We start from the raw sequence: 18,924 nt of genomic DNA on the forward strand, positions 1-18,924 counted from the left end.
AAGTATGTCCTCGGCATAAAATGACCAAATGTGGTCTGGCTGCCGAGCCCAGGGCCCCTATTTACTCCTGTGATGGTAGCCCTGACATTTTAAAAATTACTTTGAAACAATTACAAATTTGTAATTAACTGATGCGTTTTCAAAAAGACATGTTTTCCCATAACTGTTCCTTAAAACATACATTTACTTTACTTAATTTGTATATTTATCATGCTGTATAAAAAGTGAAGTAAAGCATTACTGCTGATGTTGCTTATAGCAGCCAATCAGATGCTTTGCTTTGGTTTTCTAACTGTTGAAATCTGTGGTAATCCTTTGCTCCACTTATTACAGAGCATGATAAATATACCCTTAGGGGCATATTTATTATGCTGTGTAAAAAACAGCGAGAATATTCGCCAGGCGTCACCGTGTAAAAATGGCGTAAAATCGGCGTAATAGTTTTACGCATTTTTTTCTTCCACCGGAACTTATGGAAAATAATGGCGTAATATCCAGTGTTCAGATGGCGATCTTTTCCATTTATTTTACACAGCTTTTTACTCCGTTTTTTCAGTGAATTAGTTTTACACAGCATAATAAATACGCCCCTTAATGTAACTAAATGTATTAAAAGAGACATAAATGAAAACAGATACACAATTCTAAGTGTTTAAAGTTAGGTTTAAAGGGAGAAACCAATGGGCACATGTACTGAGTTACTATCTGTTACCAACACCTACAGCAGCCATCACCACACTTTAGCAGAACATCAGAAGAAAGAAATCACCATGGTTTCCCAGTGCCTTAATAGCTCCCTCATAGATGGAACTAAAAAATGGTTTCCAGCAGAGTAGGGGCATGCATTTCAGCGGTAACTTGTGCTGCGACTGTGGCATCTAACAGTAGTAGAAGCGTATGGTAAGGGAAAACTTCCCATTCAATCCCCGCCTGTACCACCGTACATTCAGCAGCAATGCACTTGCTCGCCTGCAGGTGTGCTCTAAAGAGTCCAGGGGTTGTTGGGTACATGAAATCCGAGAGGAATGCAAAGGTACGTCACCGGCACATGACGTCACGTACACGGAAGAAGGAGCCAGGCCGGAAGCGCGACGGAGAACGTAGGAGAGAGAGCCGGGTCCTGTCAGCAGCTGTGACATCCAGCCTTTAAATACACCGGAGGGGTACTGGCCCTTTTCTCTCCCCGGGATATGTCGCTGCTTCAGTCAGCTTTGGATTTTCTAGCTGGTCCGGGGTCCCTCGGAGGTGCAGGCCGGGACCAACATGACTTCGTGGGACAGACGGTGGAGATGGGAGATATGAAGATGCGGGTCAAGCGAGTTATTGCTGAGGGTAAGTTAGGAGAAATTAAGAAACGAAAACGCACAGCTCAGCTGTACACCTGCCTGGAAGCGATTCGATGGTGTGCTCCAGGACAACTGACGCAACCTGCTGCCGCACAGGTGTTTTTTTATAGTTAAATAGCAAACAAGAAAGATGGAGATGCCTCCATGTTGTGCCCTCTACTTGTCCCCACAGATGATTTAGAAATGAATCCAACACTCCACGACCTGCTTGTCAAACTTATTGTTGAGTTGTGTTTTGCAGTTTTAGTGGCAAATTTAAGCTTATGGTGTTTGTTGTGGGTATATGGGACAGGGGTATCTAGAATCACTTGTAGCCCAGTTAGTATAATTAAACCTGTCAGGTTCAATTCCCTGCAACACCTGGCAGAGCACCAGTTACATGTGGCTTTTTTCAGGTGGGCCCTCCCTTATTGTTAGAGCAAGGGTTAACCACACTGTACAACTTGGGCACCAGTGGGTTTTTAAAACAAATAAAATTCTTTATTGGGCAGATGATAAATAATTTGTTTTCCAAAGTCGCGCAAAGTTTCCCCACCCTATTACCAACAATTCACTTTCTTGCCAGTGGGAAGGAGTTTTGGGTTGATTAGTTGCCCACAGTAGCTGAGAATTAACCTCGCTCAGCGAGTCTCCCCGTGGGCCATTACCCTTAATAACTTTCTCATTTAGTTGTTACTCTCAGAATTACAGCTGTAATGTTTACAACACACAGAGGTAGCATTCAGACAATGAAACAATCTTCAGTGCTAGTTATAGCTCACAGTGGTCTTGCACTCCAAGGATTTCTCTAGCCCTAAGCCTAACTGTTTCAGTCCCTATACTGTCTGCAGGCAGGGAACAACAGAGAGTACTAATCGTTACTAGCATCCTCGTTGGAGCCTCTGGCTGCTTTACTAACTACCCTGATCCAGCCCCTCACTTCTAGAGTGAACTATTACAAATCTTTATTGGCATTTACTCCTCGTACTGGAACCTATCTCTGTTCTAGGCTCCCAACACCACAACATGCCCTCCAGCAAGTGAGTGAACCAAATGGCCAAAAACTGTCCTGGGGAAACTAACAGAATTAGGTTGACAAAACCTTTAATCTCCTACAATTGACATGTATCTTAGATGTATACTAAAATAACAAGACCTCATTAGTGCTACAGAACTTCACTAATTTAATGAAATGATCAAATGATCTATCACTCTGATTTCACCATTATTTCTAAAGTTATCTGTGTTTCCTGTTGTCACAAACTTTGCCTTAGGGCTCTGGCACACGGGGAGATTAGTCGCCCCTGAACAAATCTCCTGTGTCTCGGACAACTAATCCCACCGGCAAAAATGTAAAGGAGGCAACTTGCACGATTTCACTGAAATCGCACCGCCATGTTTACCATCCCACCGGCGATTTACATTTTCGCCGGTGGGATGGCATTTCAGGGAGATTAGTTGCCCGAGACACAGGAGATTTGTCACGGGCGACTAATCTCCCCGTGTGCCAGAGCCCTTAAAGAATAAGTACAAGATAAATAAATGGGGGTGCCAAGTGTAAGGTAACCCCCAGTGATTGTAATTGCTTACCTGATACCCCTGGCCGTTGCTCCTTGGGTATATGCGAACGAGCATTCCTAGAATATATCCAGTGCAATCATGTTAGTAACTATGGCCTTCCTTTTTGGCAGAGATGTCAAGGTCAATTTGGCCTCATCTTCCAGCGCCATATGTTCTTTCAGGTAGCTAAAATCATATAAAAGTATCTGTCTTACTTGTAGATGTATTCTGTGCATTTCTTCCATTGTTGCTTAATTTGTGGTTTCACCAACTCAAGTCTGGATTTTTTTCAAAACTATTTTCAAAACTATTTTGACTACAGTGTAAAAGTTGTAAATGTAATTTTCTTTCTGGTGGGGGCTACCAATTTGTAGTACCTTTCTCAGTAATTCTAATTGCTTACCTTGGGCTGATGCTTCTCTTCCATAATAAACACACCCGCCCAAGGTTGTTGTCATCAGGGCAGACATCTGCCATGTTTTTTTTTTTTTCTCTACAAACTGGTGTTTTTTGTTTTTTTAATGGTCACCAGCCTAGGGAAAACCTTAGATATTGAATTTGCTGGGCAGTGCCTAATTTGTTGTCCTTTTCATGTTCTTAAAACAACTTCGGCTCTTTCCATTGTTCTTTCAGTTTGCTTTAATTTGTTATTTTACTGATAGCATATATTGGATTAAGGCTAATGCCACACCATCTGTATGCCGATGGTATATATATTTTCGTCAAGCCGAGAAACGTTTGCAGAAAATATGTGCCATGCGTTCCTACCTGTGCCTGCACCCGATTGAATGGAATATGCTCATTTACATGTAGCAGATATATGCCAAAAAACATGCAATTTCATGTTTTTGGTGGATATCGGCTACATGTGCCGGCACCTCAGTGTATTCCATACATTCGGGTGCAGGCACAAGGTAGGCCACATTGACAGTAGCGGGGCGTATTCTTGGCAAGTGTTTTTCGGCATGCAGAGAATACGGCCATGTGGCATTAGCCTAAATATTCTGTCCGCAACACAATGTAGTTTAATGCTAAGTTTTGTTGAATTTTCTTGCTCTGATATCTCTATTAAACATTTTTGTGCTTTTAATAGATTACCACATACTACCCAATACTTCAATTATCACTCCCTACATGATAGTAAAAGATCATTTAAATTTAGACTACCCCTATTAATTTGTAGAGGAGAAGTTATATCTGGCCAGATGACAATGAGCTAAATTAACTAGGGATGCACCAAATCCATTGTTTGGGTTCAGCCGAACCCTGAATCCTTCGTAAAAGATTTGGCTGAATACCAAACCCTAATTTACATATGTAACTTAGGCTACAGAAGGGCTAAATAGAAGCATGCTTTATATATGTTTTGCTTTTATGTTCATGTAACCAAAAGTCACGTTATTTTTTTATTCGGTTCGGCCAGACAGACACGGAAGCAGCGGAATATGAATCTTGCTGAATCTGAATCCTGAGCCTGAATCTTCAATGAATACTGAACCGAATCCTGGATTTGGTGTATCCCTAAAATTAACTCACTATTCTTTTAGTGTAGTTGTTTGACAGATTTGCAAAGTTGCTTGTAAATGCTGTTTTCTCATCCTGTCTGAATGCTGTCATAACCATGGACACTGATCACCTGGAAACACCAAACTAAACAGCAAAGTGTGGCCTACACAAAGAATTTTGTGTGAAAAAAACAAAATTTGGTATCTATTCTAAACCTAGTTTAAAATATGGTTGCAAAAACAACAACAACAACAATACAAAAAAAAAAAATATATATATATATATTTTTTTTTTTTTGCACACATAGCTTGGAAGGAATTAGAGGGAACATTGTCCCAATCCCATTCATATACAGTCGGGCCAATTTATCAGGAGCCAATTAACCTGCCTTTTTTGATTGTGAAAGATACTAATATACTTGGAGAAAACCTACACAAACATGGGGAGAACATACAAACTCCTTGCAAACAGTGATCTGCCTGGAATTGAACCCCCACACTGCAAGGCAGCAGTGCTGTATACAGAGCCATTGTGCTGAAAAATGACCAGTAGATTTCTTCTAACTCTAGCAGTGATATTAACCAGGTGATGATCTGACCCTGATATTAGATTGATGCCCATTAAAGGGGTAATATAATGAGAAAATTTGCAATTAGTCTTCAAACCATTAGGTATTTTTTGTACAAATATGTTACCAATTTCAGTAGGTTTATTTGTTAAAATAGTGAGTGGCATTATGTCATTTAAAAAATGTTGACATTGGTGCATCTGCATAGTATTTGTTATAAAAGTGCTTACATTCTTTCTAGGTGGTTTTGCATTTGTGTACGAAGCCCAAGATGTAGGAAGTGGAAAAGACTATGCATTAAAGGTAAGTTCATCTGATGCATTCAGCTACTTAAATCCAGGTCTTTTGTGTACTAGTGCTCTAATTTTCATGAATACAAACTAGAAAAAGGGTAGTGATGCTGCCACTTTTAGATGATTGATTCTAAGAAATTGATTAAAATATGGCCATTTTTACTTTAAAGCCCTAGATACTGAAATGATTTTATCATTCTAAAGCCTTACTTTAGTATGGGAGTAAATAAAGCTGTAGTGCATCCAGTATTGGTTTGTTTCTTTTTAGACTGTAAAAGGGACAACTTTGCAAAATGACTTGTTTTTAATTGTTCTTACGCTTACAGAATTAGTTTTGTTTTCCACCCATGTTTGCCAGTAGTAAGCCATGTTGTTTATTAAAGGGATAGTGACATGTTACAGATTGCGCAGGCCTGGACTGAGATTCAAACTAGGCTCTGGCATTTTAAGTACAGAAAGGCCCAAACAGCTAACAGCCTGGTAAATGGTGACTGTTTGTGACATCTTACAGCAGCCCCTCTGGCATTTGTCAGAATCTACAGATTGCCAATCAGGCTCTGGGAATGTGTCACTATGCCTATATACACCCTAGTGATGGTCATGGTTTCTTGTGGAGGTGCCCCCACCAGTTTTATGGTTTACTAATCTGTGTTGCTCTCTGACGCATCTTGAAGTAGAGAAGTTCTGTCAGTAATGTTACACTTGGGGCGGTGCAATGACCCAATAGGCTAGGTCGTTGGTTACATTTGTCCTCAAGCCTATTGAGCTGAGGGCAGACAGGTGGGTACTGTTTCGAAAATTACTCTGGCTATATAAACCTTAGTGACATGTTCTTGTTGAATTTGGACACTTTAAAATTTGTTACTATGCCTTTAATTTTTTTCTATCTGCAAAGAAAGTACCTGCAACTAATGTGTCAAATTGAAACAGTTTCTCTGTAGCAATCCTTAGTAATGATTCAAATCAGGGGAAATGATGCATCTGTTATAGACATATATTGTGCAAGTCATCCTGTGTATGGGCAGCTTTATTAGCTTCTTTTGGGGGGAAAAAAACATAATAAACAATGCCCTATCAAGAAAGTTATTATTTGGAAATAGTGAATGTGTGTAGATTTTTAGTAACTGTAGTGTCAAAGGACCTCGCATTGTTTTACCTATTTTCAAAATAAATAATTTTAACAGCCCATGCTGTAAAAACAGTGCGTATATTCTCGAGTATAAGCCGATCCGAATATAAGCCGAGGTACCTAATTTTACCTAAGAAAACTGGAAAAACTTATTGACTCGAGTATAAGCCTGGGGTGGGAAATGCAAGTTTCAATAATCAAATAAATAACAGATAAATAGATAACTTTAGGGAAAGAAAAATGCTTCAGCAGCAGACAAAAGCAAGTTTGGGAACGCTAAGGAAGCTGCCATACTAGTTATCAAGTACTTGGACCCCAGTGTACAAGTCCCACCACAGTACTACAATAGTAGTTACAAGGGCAAAATAATTATTGATGCTGGACTTAGTACAAATCTAATTTTTTTTAAATAACAAGTTATTGTACCAATTACTTACTCTGGCTTGTTGTGCAGATGGATGTGCAGATGTAACACGCTCATTGCGCGTACCCTCCCTCCCTCCACTTGTGTCCGTGCATAAATCCCTCCCTCCAATTGTGTCCATGCATACCTCCCTCCCTCCACTTGTGTCTGTGCATACATACCTCCCTCCCTCCACTTGTGTCTGTGCATACATACCTCCCTCCCTCCACTTGTGTCTGTGCATACATACCTCCCTCCACTTGTGTCCGTGCATACATACCTCCCTCCACTTGTGTCCGTGCATACATACCTCCCTCCACTTGTGTCCGTGCATACATACCTCCCTCCCTCCACTTGTGTCTTTGCATACATACCTCCCTCCCTCCACTTGTGTCCGTGCATACATACCTCCCTCCCTCCACTTGTGTCCGTGCATACCTCCCTCCCTCCACTTGTGTCCGTGCATACATACCTCCCTCCACTTGTGTCCGTGCATACCTCCCTCCCTCCACTTGTGTCCGTCCTGCCGACTCTTGATCTGAAGATGTAATGTGTGCACCCAACCCCCCCTCTCCCCCCGTGGACGGACATGTGTCCGTGCACTCACCTCCGTCCACGGGGTGGGGGGGGGGGGTGATAGCGTGTTACATCTTCAGATCAAGAGCATCCATATACTCGAGTATACGCCAAGGGTTACTTTTTCAGCACATTTTTAGTGCTGAAAAAATCTGCTTATACTCGAGTATATGCGGTAATTTTGTTTGAGTCCCAAATAGCAGTTGCAGCACTAATAAGATTTCTCTGCATATACTGGTGGGAATCTACATTTATTTTGTGATAGAAACAGCTGACTTGCCAGTGAAAAAAGGCTGTTTTGATTGCTATAACTCTTCCTGAGAGAACTGCTGTGTTTGAAAATACCACCGTGCCCTTGCATTTATGCATAGTCCTGAGAGAAAAACCTAGAAGTTCAAAAGATCAGCGCTTTTGAATTTGGTCTCCATAGTTCATTTTTTTTTTTTTTCTGTGTATTATACCCTCTCTTTGTGTCTAGCAACCTTGTAAATATCCAATGGCTGTAAGTGATTGTAAGTGCTTATAGAAGGAGGCTATATATATACATTCAGTGGCGGGAAACAAGGTATCAAGGTATCAAACAAGGTATAAAGAATCGTTAGAACTACCCACGAGATTTTTGTATATTATACACTTGTTTATGTTTATTGATTTTATTAGTTTAAGTGTTGGTGTTTGAATATTTCACTTTTGGTCCGTTTGGATACACGTCACGTCCTACGTCTTTACCTTGTTTCCCGCCACTGAATATATTTAGGTGTGCAGTTTACACAATATGTTACTTTGAGAAAGGCTGGGAGTCCGTCCGAAACGTCAGTCTCCATTTGTGATGCGTGAATAAAACTACATTTCTTCATAAGTCCTGTGTGAAGCGGTCCTTCTGTTCGAGTATCTATGCGATTGTGATTTGGACTGCACCCAGGCCACTGATCCTTTACATTATTGCGAGTGCCCTTCCTTCTACAGCAGTCTATAAATATATATATAATGTGTGTGTTTGCCCAGGAGCAGTAACCCACAGCAACCAATCAGCTGGTCACCTGTTTAAAAGCAAACATATTATTGGTTTCCAGGGTCACTGTTACAGTGCAAACTTAAAAACCTATACCAGGGGTGTCGAACTCAATCAGAGAAGGGGCCAAAATCTAAAATCCAGCCTAAATCGCGGGCCGAATGGTTTACTGAACAGTCATAAACTGACAACGTTAACCAGAAATGGGAATTTAAAATGAGTGGAACAATCTTTTCCTTAACAGTGCTGTTAACAACCAACCAACAGATAGCAGATTCTGATTTTTATGCCTGCACTTTATGCCAGGAACTGGCAGCTTCTCCTGTGTATTTTTTAGCACACGCTCTCCTGTGTACTTTTTAGCACACGCTCTCCTTTGTATTTTTTAGCACACCCTCTCCTGTGTACTTTTTAGCACACGCTCTCATTTGTATTTTTTAGCACACCCTCTCCTTTGTATTTTTTAGCACACCCTCTCCTGTGTACTTTTTAGCACACGCTCTCCTTTGTATTTTTTAGCACACCCTCTCCTGTGTACTTTTTAGCACACGCTCTCCTTTGTATTTTTTAGCACACCCTCTCCTTTGTATTTTTTAGCACACCCTCTCCTGTGTACTTTTTAGCACACGCTCTCCTTTGTATTTTTTAGCTGCCAAGCTCTTTAGCACTCGCCTCCTGAATCTACTGTGGCTTGTGATCTCGCCGGCCGTACTTGCTATCTATTGCGCATGCGCATAGAATCTATGCGCATGCGTAATAGATAGCAAGTACTGCCGGCTATGCCAAAGAATGATTCTACTATGGCCGGCCGTACTTGCTATCTAATACGCATGCGCATAGATTCTATGCGCATGCGTAATAGATAGCAAGTACGGCCGGCTATGCCATAGATGATTCTACTATGCCATAGCCGGCCGTACTTGCTATCTAATACGCATGCGCATAGATTCTATGCGCATGCGTAATAGATAGCAAGTACGGCCGGCGAGATCGGTGCGGGCCACATTGCAAGGCCTGGCGGGCCGGATTTGGCCCGCGGGCCTTGTGTTTGACACCTGTGACCTATACAATATGTGGGCTACTCTTTAACTTGTTTTCTTGTTTTTTAATACAGAGATTGCTGTCCAATGAAGAAGAGAAGAACAAGTCCATTATTCAAGAAATCTGTTTCATGGTATCCTTTCTAGAATAAACGTGTACTTAAAAAAAACTTTAGTATTATTATAATGTATAATGTAATTTTTTTTATTGGATACATTTAAAATACTTGTTTGCTCTGGTTCATTCATAGTTTATTTTTTTCCAAAGATTGTGTCAAGTTTCAATAGAGTCAGGCTAATGCCAGTCTGGCTTGTACTGTTGTACTGACAAATTCCCCTAGGCTACTGTGAGGATATCCTGCTAAATGTGCACTGTTTGTGTATTTTGAGGGTGGACTAGAATAACAATGTAAGCTGAAATTTATGCACAATATTTCCTTCATACGTTATGTGTAGAAAAAATTATCTGGCCATCCCAACATAGTTCAGTTCTGTTCAGCGGCATCCATTGGAAAAGAAGAATCCGACACTGGCCAAGGAGAATTTCTCCTCCTTACAGAACTGTGTAGAGGTAAGAACCTGTATATCTCTATGTTCCACAGCTCTTCCAGCCTATATGTTTTGGCAGCAAAAAGCCTGCCTTTATTACTAATGTGCACTGTTTTTAATAAACTCGTTCAGATAAAATCTTATCCAATGCCCTGCAGAAAAGAAAACCTAAAACATGTTTTTGTTGTTATAATAGAAAACAGTAGTGGGAGATTACTCTTTGGTTGAAGTATTGGCCAGTCCTGCAACAGCCTCTGTTTGCTATTTACAGAGAGTAATAGAAAAATCATACAAGTAAATCATATAAGTATCAGTGGATTGGAAGAAAGTCAGCAGGATTTTAGCATTTTGGGTCTCAGTATGGTTCAGTATGGTTAATTTAGGGGTGTAAGTTAGACCTCTATAGGGGTGAAGGTATTTGAGGATTTGTTATAAAAACCCATGTTTTCATATATTTTGAAAAATAGATCATGTATTGTATGCATAAAAGTTCTCTACCACAATCTTGGTAGAGTAGTTTTAGAGCAGGTGCAGCAGTACACTGGACCATTGTCAGTTTGATGGATATGCAGTAAATACTGGCCACAGTCTGCTTAAAGGGGTTGATTATCTTTGATTTAACTTTTAGTATGATGTAAAGAAAGACAAATTGCAGTTGGTCTTCATTTTTTTTTTTCATTTATTCAAACAACTCTCTGGTTGCTAGGGTCCAAATTACCTTAGCAACCAGAGAGTGGTTTGAATGAAAGGCTGGAATATGATTAGTATAGGGCCTTAATAGAAATATCAATAGATCACAGCAATAGGTTTTTTGTTACAGGGATCAGTGACCTCCATTTGAAAGCTGGAAGAGTCAGAAGAAGAAAGCAAATAATTAAAAAAGCTATAAATAATGACATGGAAAGTTGCTTAGAACTGACCATTCTGTAACATACTAAAAGTTAACTTAAAGGTGAAGCACCCCTTTAATCTCTAGATGATGTTGTTGAATGTGTCTATATGTGCGTTTAACACTTTTCAACACAAATATATTAAAATGATCTTGCCTCTTACCTGCCACTTGTTATTTAGCTATGTCAGAGAGTAGGTTGTATTAGCAGAAAGGTCAGACTCTGGGACATGGCAAAGACCCAAAATAGGCTGGAGTACTGGTATAACAATGCCCATTTCTATTGGGACATTGCTGCAGCAGCCATGGATCAAGAAGGGCTGACATGATAACTGGAGGGCACAAAAACTTTTTAAGTTATACTGACACAGTCCAGTTGGGGCTGAATGTAAATTGCCAGTGGGATGGCATATGCGTCCCTACGATCTCAGAAACTTTGGGCGACTTTGGGAAATCGTAGCATCGAATATGCCATCCCACCGGTGATTTACATTCTAACAGGTGGGATGGCATTGCGAGGAGATTAGTCGTCTGCGGCAAAGAAGATTTGTTGCAGGACAACTAATCTCCCCATCTGCCACTGCCCTTAAAATCTAAAATGTATTACTATAACTTTAATTTGGTTGGTTTGCCCTCACAAGACATTATCTATATGGTTTCATTTTAAGTTCATTTTAAGATATTTTTTATCTGCAAGATAAATTTTTTATTTTGTAACATCTAACTTCTAAGTACAATTTGTTTTCCTGTAGGACAACTTGTGGAATTCTTAAATAAGGCTGAATGTAAAGGTCCACTGTCCTGTGATACAGTTCTGAAGATTTTTTACCAAACATGTCGGGCAGTTCAGCATATGCATAAACAAAAACCACCAATAATCCATAGGGACCTCAAGGTAAAAGAATAATACATTTGTATTTTTTTTTTTTTGTAGGTGCAAAGTTTAATCCTTTGATCCACCAACAGACCAGATTTTCAGTTTAGCACATAACTTGCCAAAATGTTCAAATTGCAGTCTGTGGGAGACAGTGGTTTGCTAAAACCTTAAAGTTAAAATGACACCTTCATTTTCTAGTGCAACCAGCTTCACCCAGCCTGCAGGCAGCATTAACTTCATCCTTTTAAAATGCATATGTTGTTTGGATACTTTTTTTTAATCCACACAGATGCCTTTTTTATGTTTCCATGCTACATATATCACAACAGACCTTTTGGTTGAAACAGTTGTTTTCTTTACATGTGTAAAACATTTTTGCAGTAGTTTTGTTTGAAACAGTTGTTTTTCAAAAGCCTTTTCATTTGATGACAAGGCTTTATCTTTCCTTTTTGAATAACATTTACACATAGGATAATAAAGATGAAGTGGAAAATGGCAGATTATAAATTGCAGCATGGCTATATGATGATAAATACGCAAATTAAAGTACAAGTGTGAGGTCTATGCATTACAAATATTGCGTATCTATACTGTATATTCTTCCTTTCAGAGAGTGGTTTCATTGTCTGCATGGCAGTATAAAGTTTCCAAGTGGATAAGTTATTGATTGCTTATTGTACATGACAGTTTTGCCAGCCAGTCATTGAACTGTTTTTTTTAACTATTACATTGATAAATCTCAATGCATTTTTTTTCTTAGGTAGAAAACTTACTTGTTAGTAATCAAGGCACTGTTAAATTATGCGATTTTGGCAGTTCAACTACTATTGCTCATTATCCTGATTACAATTGGACAGCCCAACAGAGAGCAACAGTTGAAGATGAAGTAAGTTTTACTTAGCTTTACTTGTTGTTTTTTTTTTTCATGGAGGTGTTAATTTTGAATGTAACTTAATTGTGTGCTTACTTTCTACTATTCAATGAGTGGCCATTGTTAGGGCTCTGGCACACGGGGAGACTAGTCGCCCGTGACTAATCTCCCTTGTCACGGGGACTAATCTCCCTGAAATGCCATTCCTCTCAAGGCAACTTCCACGATTTCAGGGAAATCGCGGCACCGCGTTTGCCATCCCACCGATGATTTACATTCTCGCCGGTGGGATGGCATTTCAGGGAGATTAGTCTCCCCGTGTACCAGAGCCCTTAGAGGCTACAATAATTTGTTTTCATTGTCACAACAAAATATTGTTCTTCTTTGGCTTAGCCATTAACTAATTATATATGTATAATTTTTTTTTTTTTGTAATATTTTTATTTTTCATTGTGTGGTATATAGGTTACAAGAAATACAACGCCAATGTATAGAACTCCAGAAATAATAGACTTATATTCCAACTTTCCCATTGGAGAGAAACAAGATATATGGGTGAGTAGTGGGTAATTTTTTTTGTATTTTATCAATTCAGGGTTGTTTATTAAAGGAAAAGTAACACTAAAATTAAAAAGTAAAAAAAGCTATTCTACCCTGCACCAATAACTGCCCTATCCTGCAAACCACTTAGTATTTTAAATGCTTTAATAGAAAATACCTGCTAAAACTTGGCTTCCTGTCAATTGAAATACGGCGATGCGGCGAAGGAAGGAGCAGCATCCACTATCAAGCCTAGCATTCCTTCTGTATAGGAAGGAGTCAGGCTAGGCTCGATTAATCGATCGTCGCATAGTGGATGCAGCTCCTTCCTTTGCCGTATCGCCGTAGTGCAATTGACAGTAAGCCAAATTTTAGCAGGTATTTTCTATTAAAGCATTTAAAATACTAAGTGGTTTGCAGGATAGGGCAGTTATTGGTGCAGGGTAGAATAGTTTTTTTACTTAAAAAAATGTAGTGTTACATTTCCTTTAAAAATAGACAACAGATAAATTAAAGAATTACTTGTATATCCCTCCTGTACTAGAGTTTTTCAAGCCTGGTACAACACTGCAAATCAGGAACAAACTTTGCTTTGGGGAACAAATAGTCAATATGAAATCATTGTGTTTATTGAAAATCAGTAAACAGCATGTTTCAGGTCATAGGATCACTAAAGATTCTTTTACATAAAAAGAAAAGTAAAATCATCATCAAATCAAAGACAACATTTAAAACTCAATAATTTTGGTCAGTGGTTTGTCTATTCAATCTATTAATCTTGCATAATAAAACAAAACCTTTTCACCTCCATATGGGGGGGGGGGGGGGGGTTAACCACCTCCAGTTCTAGCACTTTAAACATGCAGTGTTATGTCTATGCTCAAAAACATGCTTCCTACTTGTTAATGTATTTTTTCTTTCCTATGGGTAATAGATAGTAATAGATCATTTGTGTCCATCAGTCTTATTCTGTCAGTCTGACTTTCCTCGTGGGTATGTAAAAGAAAGGGTTAATCATTGGGGGAAGTGCAGTTTGTTGAGGCCCCCCTTGATTATAATTGCTAAACTTAGACCTGGCCAACTCTTCTATTTACTGAAAAATACACCAGCCTGGGTACTATTTTGTTAAATATTTTGCTGCCATGTTCTCTTTTGTCCCAGGGATACCCTGTGGGTGCCCGGAGCAGTGCTCCCTTTATCCCCAGATGTTATTGAGATAAAACACAAAAGCAAAAAGTATCTGCACACTCAGAAAAAGTAAAGTAAATACAAAAAGAAAAAAATTTATTGATTACAAAATCATATCATAAGAAAACAAAGGCCAACACGTTTCAACCAAATAAAGGGTCTTCATCAGGGGAAAAAAATTTAAAAAAAGGGCAGAAGGAAAACATACTCACAACAGAATATATACCCATGCCTCTTTACCCAGGATTTCGCCATTTTCATGTGCTGCAGAAAACACCTAGCATTCTTCCGCATCCATTCATTGTGTCCATATGCATCTGAACCGCATCTTAAGGCTGAAGTGCGCGTCTACACATGCGTGTTTTTTTTCATGCGTGTTATGCGATTTTAATTGTAACACAATGCGTTCCACAAGATTGCTCCAGGCAGAATCTACTTATTATTATTATTATTATTAAAACACCATAGGGAAATTATACATAATAAACATCCAATACAAAAATGATTGAGATTGCAAATAACATATACAGAAAAAACTGATAATCCAATACATAAGCACTTTTCTTCCATCACGACAAAACAACATCTTAATGAAGATGTGTCTAATTCATGACTGCAGAAAGAGACTTCCTGAAAAAGAAAGTATTTATATAAGAATTTAAACCAGTAATAAGAAGCATAATCTATATCTCAGAAAAGTACTTCAACAATCACAGAAAGACAAAAGAAAAAAACCAAAACCCAAAGAAAACCACAAGGAAAGCACATAATTGCAAAAAATCGCAAGAGAAGGAGAATCAATATACCCATATTTGGCATCTATCAATTGAGTCTTATATCATGTGAAGTACTGAGCAGCAGGTTCCATCCCTGTAATAGAATACACAGTATACATTGAGATAAAAGCAATTTTATACACTGCATACTACATTCATATGTTATAACAGCCATAATCTGTGAGTAATAAGCAAGAAATAAATTTTAGTTAGCAAACACCCCGCGCACCCCCCCTACCCACTCACACCCCGCTTGCCTGCTCTGTGTGCCTGCTCTGTTTGTCACAGAGGCCAGGGGAGGGGAGCGCGCCGGCCTCTCTTACTAAAATCGAGCAATGTGCATGCGCCACCTACAGTGTCCTGGTCACATAGTCAATGCAGGAGCAATGCATTATGGGAATCCTCTTTATCCAGCTCTGCGTTTTTTTATTCCTGTTTGGCTTCAGATCTTCTGAACAGGTGAAATATGGGGAGACTTAAGGGCACTATTGAGACAACTGAAGGTATGCCTGCAGCTTGAGATTAACTCTTTATTAGCCTTTCCTTCTCCTTTAAGCAAGTACTCTAAAAATTAAACATTTTGACTTTTGTATTTTGACTTTTTTTTTTTTTTTGACTTTTGTATTTTGTAGGCACTTGGGTGTATCTTGTACTTACTGTGCTTTAAACAGCATCCCTTTGAAGATGGAGCAAAACTTCGCATAGTGAATGGAAAATATTCAGTTCCTCAAAATGACACCAAATACACTGTCTTTCATGGCCTTATCAGTAAGTTAATGAGTTAATTACAGTCTGCGCCACCTTTTAAAATGAGTTCATTCAGTTGTGCTTATGTTAAAAAAAAGTAGTATCTTCCAGAAATACATTCATTTTCTACATAAACATACCTGATTCTACTGTTTGAAAGGAACCCATGATAGCCTGTCTCTGTTCTCAGACACCAGCTCTCCATTCTCCCTTAAGGTTACACAGTAAAGGCACCCCATCCGTCTCTTGTTCCATTGGGAAATTAGGTTTTCTGGGATTTGAAGTCCTTCTACTTAACATGGTGGGTGGTGCACCTATACACAGAGAATAATGTAAGGGTGGGGTTGCATTACCCGGTGTGCCTAAGGGTTGTTGATGATGAGCACACAAATGACTGCAATTGATGACAAGAGGACCTTGATCCCAAAATACTCTGCATTATTGGAGTGTCAACAAGGTTTGCAGATGCAGAAATCTTACATTGCATGTACAGATATGGGATCTGTTATCTGGAAACCCATTATCCAAAAAGTTCCATCCGGAACGGCCATCTCCCATAGACTACATTTATAAGCAAATAATTCTAATTTTTAGAAATTATTTCCTTTTACTCTGTAATAATGAAACAGTACCTTGTACTTGATCCCAACTAAGATACAATTAATCCTTATTGGAAGCCCAACACTCCTGTTGGGCTTATTTAATGTTTAAATAAAGTTTTAGTAGACGTAAGGTGTGGAGATCCAAATTACGGAAAGATCCTTTATCTGGAAAACCACAGGTCCCGAGCATTCTGAATAATGTGTTCCAAACCACATAGAGTGGAATGCAGCCATTATGGTATTATGAATAATGAAAAAATACAAAGTGGTTTATTAAATGAATGTTTCAGTTCCACTTGCAAACCTTCTTTGTGACAGACTATATAATAAAAGTAATGAAGCTATAGGCAGCGGGAATTCTGCTGTTATATGATCTACTGGTCTTCTGAGAGCCATGATTTTTTATTTACATTTTCCCCAGCAGGACTTTCAGGTTAGACACACTATGCCTGTCCAAATTAGCCATAGAACTAAACTGAAGGCTGTAATGATAGCTAACTCTGAAATTATGCTGTCATTCTTGTAATTGCTGAAATTGCAGTCATACTAGTAATTGCTGAAAACACCCTATTCCAGCTGAGATTTATTCCTATGCAGTTACTACTATCATTTGTTTTAAATGCTGGCCTAGGCTGCACCATCACTGTTTAATAGATATTTTCATGCTGGAGAGAGATACTGGATATCTCTGACTTTCCTGTTTGTTGTGTGTTTCTCTCTGTATGGTTCTTTGATAAATAGAACATAGGGATGGGGGTTTACATGCTCTGGGAAAATAATTTGTAAAGGATTTATACCTTTAAATGGGTAGTCATGAGTAAATGGGGAATACATTTATTTTGAAAAGAGCTGTGAAAAAACACTCATGTTGAGGATGAAACCTTGTTTCATTCAGTCTCCAGTGGATAAACTGCTTATGTAGCGCCTAGTGATGAGCGAAGTTCTTTGCCAGATTTTGCCGCAAAAAAGCGCATGGCTAAAAAAAATGTTGCATGATAAAAAAAAAAATTTCATTGATTTCAATGCATTTTGCAAATTTTCACCATTTAACACACTTTTTGTCAAAGCTAAATTGACCAGATTCGCCCATCACCAGTAGCCACTAATATTTATTCAATGTATTTAAAGTGCCAAAGACAAGCATCCTGTTTATAAAGTGGCAGCCCTATTACAAATCAAGTATCTGTTACAAAATAAATGAAAACCTTTTTTTTTTTTTTTTTTTTTTTGCTTTTGTTTGCCTTTAGATTCCATGATAAAGGTCAATCCAGAGGAAAGGCTGTCTATTACAGAAGTTGTCAGCCAGCTTCAAGAAATTGCGGCAGCTAGGAATGTTAACCCTAAATCTCCTATTACTGAGGTAAAACTCTCTATTTTTTTGTTATAAATGTATCTACCTTGTCGTGGTGTTGTAGCTCAACACACACCGTGAAGGCTATAATATGCATTCCGCATTTTATTTTTTATTTTGTTTTATATACTTTAATGTATCCAAACTTTAGTACCCAGTAACACAACAAGTGTTGCCACCCCTTTTACCATTAAAGGGGTGGTTCACGTTTAGTTAACTTTTTAGTATGGTTTAGAATGTCCTCTTCCTAGCAACTTTGAAAATGATTTTCATTATTTATTTTTAATTATTTAGCATCTTTTTCTGCCTCTTTCTAGCTGTCAAATGGGGTCACTCACCCCGGCAGCCAAACAACGATTGCTCTGTGAGGATACAATGTTATTGCTATTTTTTATTTTTATTACTTATCTTCCTATTCAGTCTGTCACCTATTCATATTCCAGTCTTTAATTCAAATCAACTAACTAACTTTTAGCACCCCCAGTGATTGATGACTTCCCTTTTTAATATGAGCTCATTGAGTTGGGCTTCTATAAAAAAAAAAAAAATTGCATAAATACTATCTGCCATTCCAAAAATAAGTAAAACAAGGTGAGCGAGGGGGGTTGCATTACATTGTCAGCCTGAAGGGGTTTGGGAACACAGACACACTGTTGTGGTTTCATTTAATCTGTCCAACCAAATTTTTTTTCTACATAAGCCCAACTGAATGAGCTTGTGTCAAAATCAGTGGAAGGATTATATTTTTTTCTCCGAAACTCTTCGGTCTGGGCAAATATGTGTCATAAGTAAGCTATAGCAACCATTTCATAATTGTTCCTGCAGTTGACTGAATAAAGCCAGTTGCTAATTAGTTGCTTAGCATTACTGCACTGGCAACAAAGCTCTTGTATAAATTACCCACTCCTTCTGTTGTACTTTAGTTAAACCTGTATGCATTCAAGACTGATTGTAAATCTAGGAATTTCAGAATCATTTTATTATTGGTAGAATATCTGAAATCTTTATAGCAACTGCTTTACTTACACAGTCAAAAGTGGTAGTGGTGATGCCATGCTGCCTTTAATTCTTTTATCAATAATATTTTTATATCTGTATGGCATGTAGATGGAATTCTTGCCA

The 18,924-nt window shown here is 38.6% G+C and overlaps 1 protein-coding gene and 1 long non-coding RNA gene across 2 annotated transcripts in view; one reads left to right on the forward strand and one right to left on the reverse strand.

Annotated features, from left to right (window-relative positions):
• The first annotated feature begins 1,086 nt into the window (after window positions 1–1,086).
• The window catches only part of gak (cyclin G associated kinase), a 39,709-nt gene continuing 21,871 nt past the window's right edge, over window positions 1,087–18,924 (forward strand). Inside the window, 9 exon segments of the mRNA NM_001016350.3 lie at window positions 1,087–1,332; window positions 5,201–5,262; window positions 9,487–9,546; window positions 9,869–9,983; window positions 11,603–11,745; window positions 12,488–12,613; window positions 13,064–13,153; window positions 15,735–15,870; window positions 17,699–17,811. Of these exon segments, the coding sequence (NP_001016350.2) occupies window positions 1,191–1,332; window positions 5,201–5,262; window positions 9,487–9,546; window positions 9,869–9,983; window positions 11,603–11,745; window positions 12,488–12,613; window positions 13,064–13,153; window positions 15,735–15,870; window positions 17,699–17,811 (987 nt within the window). The 5' untranslated portion in view covers window positions 1,087–1,190.
• LOC108648369 lies at window positions 14,863–16,127 on the reverse strand. The gene is made up of 3 exons (XR_001925188.2): window positions 15,990–16,127; window positions 15,133–15,196; window positions 14,863–14,956 (listed from the first exon to the last, which is right to left on the reverse strand). It is a non-coding gene; the product is annotated as an uncharacterized LOC108648369 (long non-coding RNA).

Source organism: Xenopus tropicalis, chromosome 1 (assembly GCF_000004195.4).
Source record: "Xenopus tropicalis strain Nigerian chromosome 1, UCB_Xtro_10.0, whole genome shotgun sequence".
Classification (NCBI taxonomy): Eukaryota; Metazoa; Chordata; class Amphibia; order Anura; family Pipidae; genus Xenopus; species Xenopus tropicalis.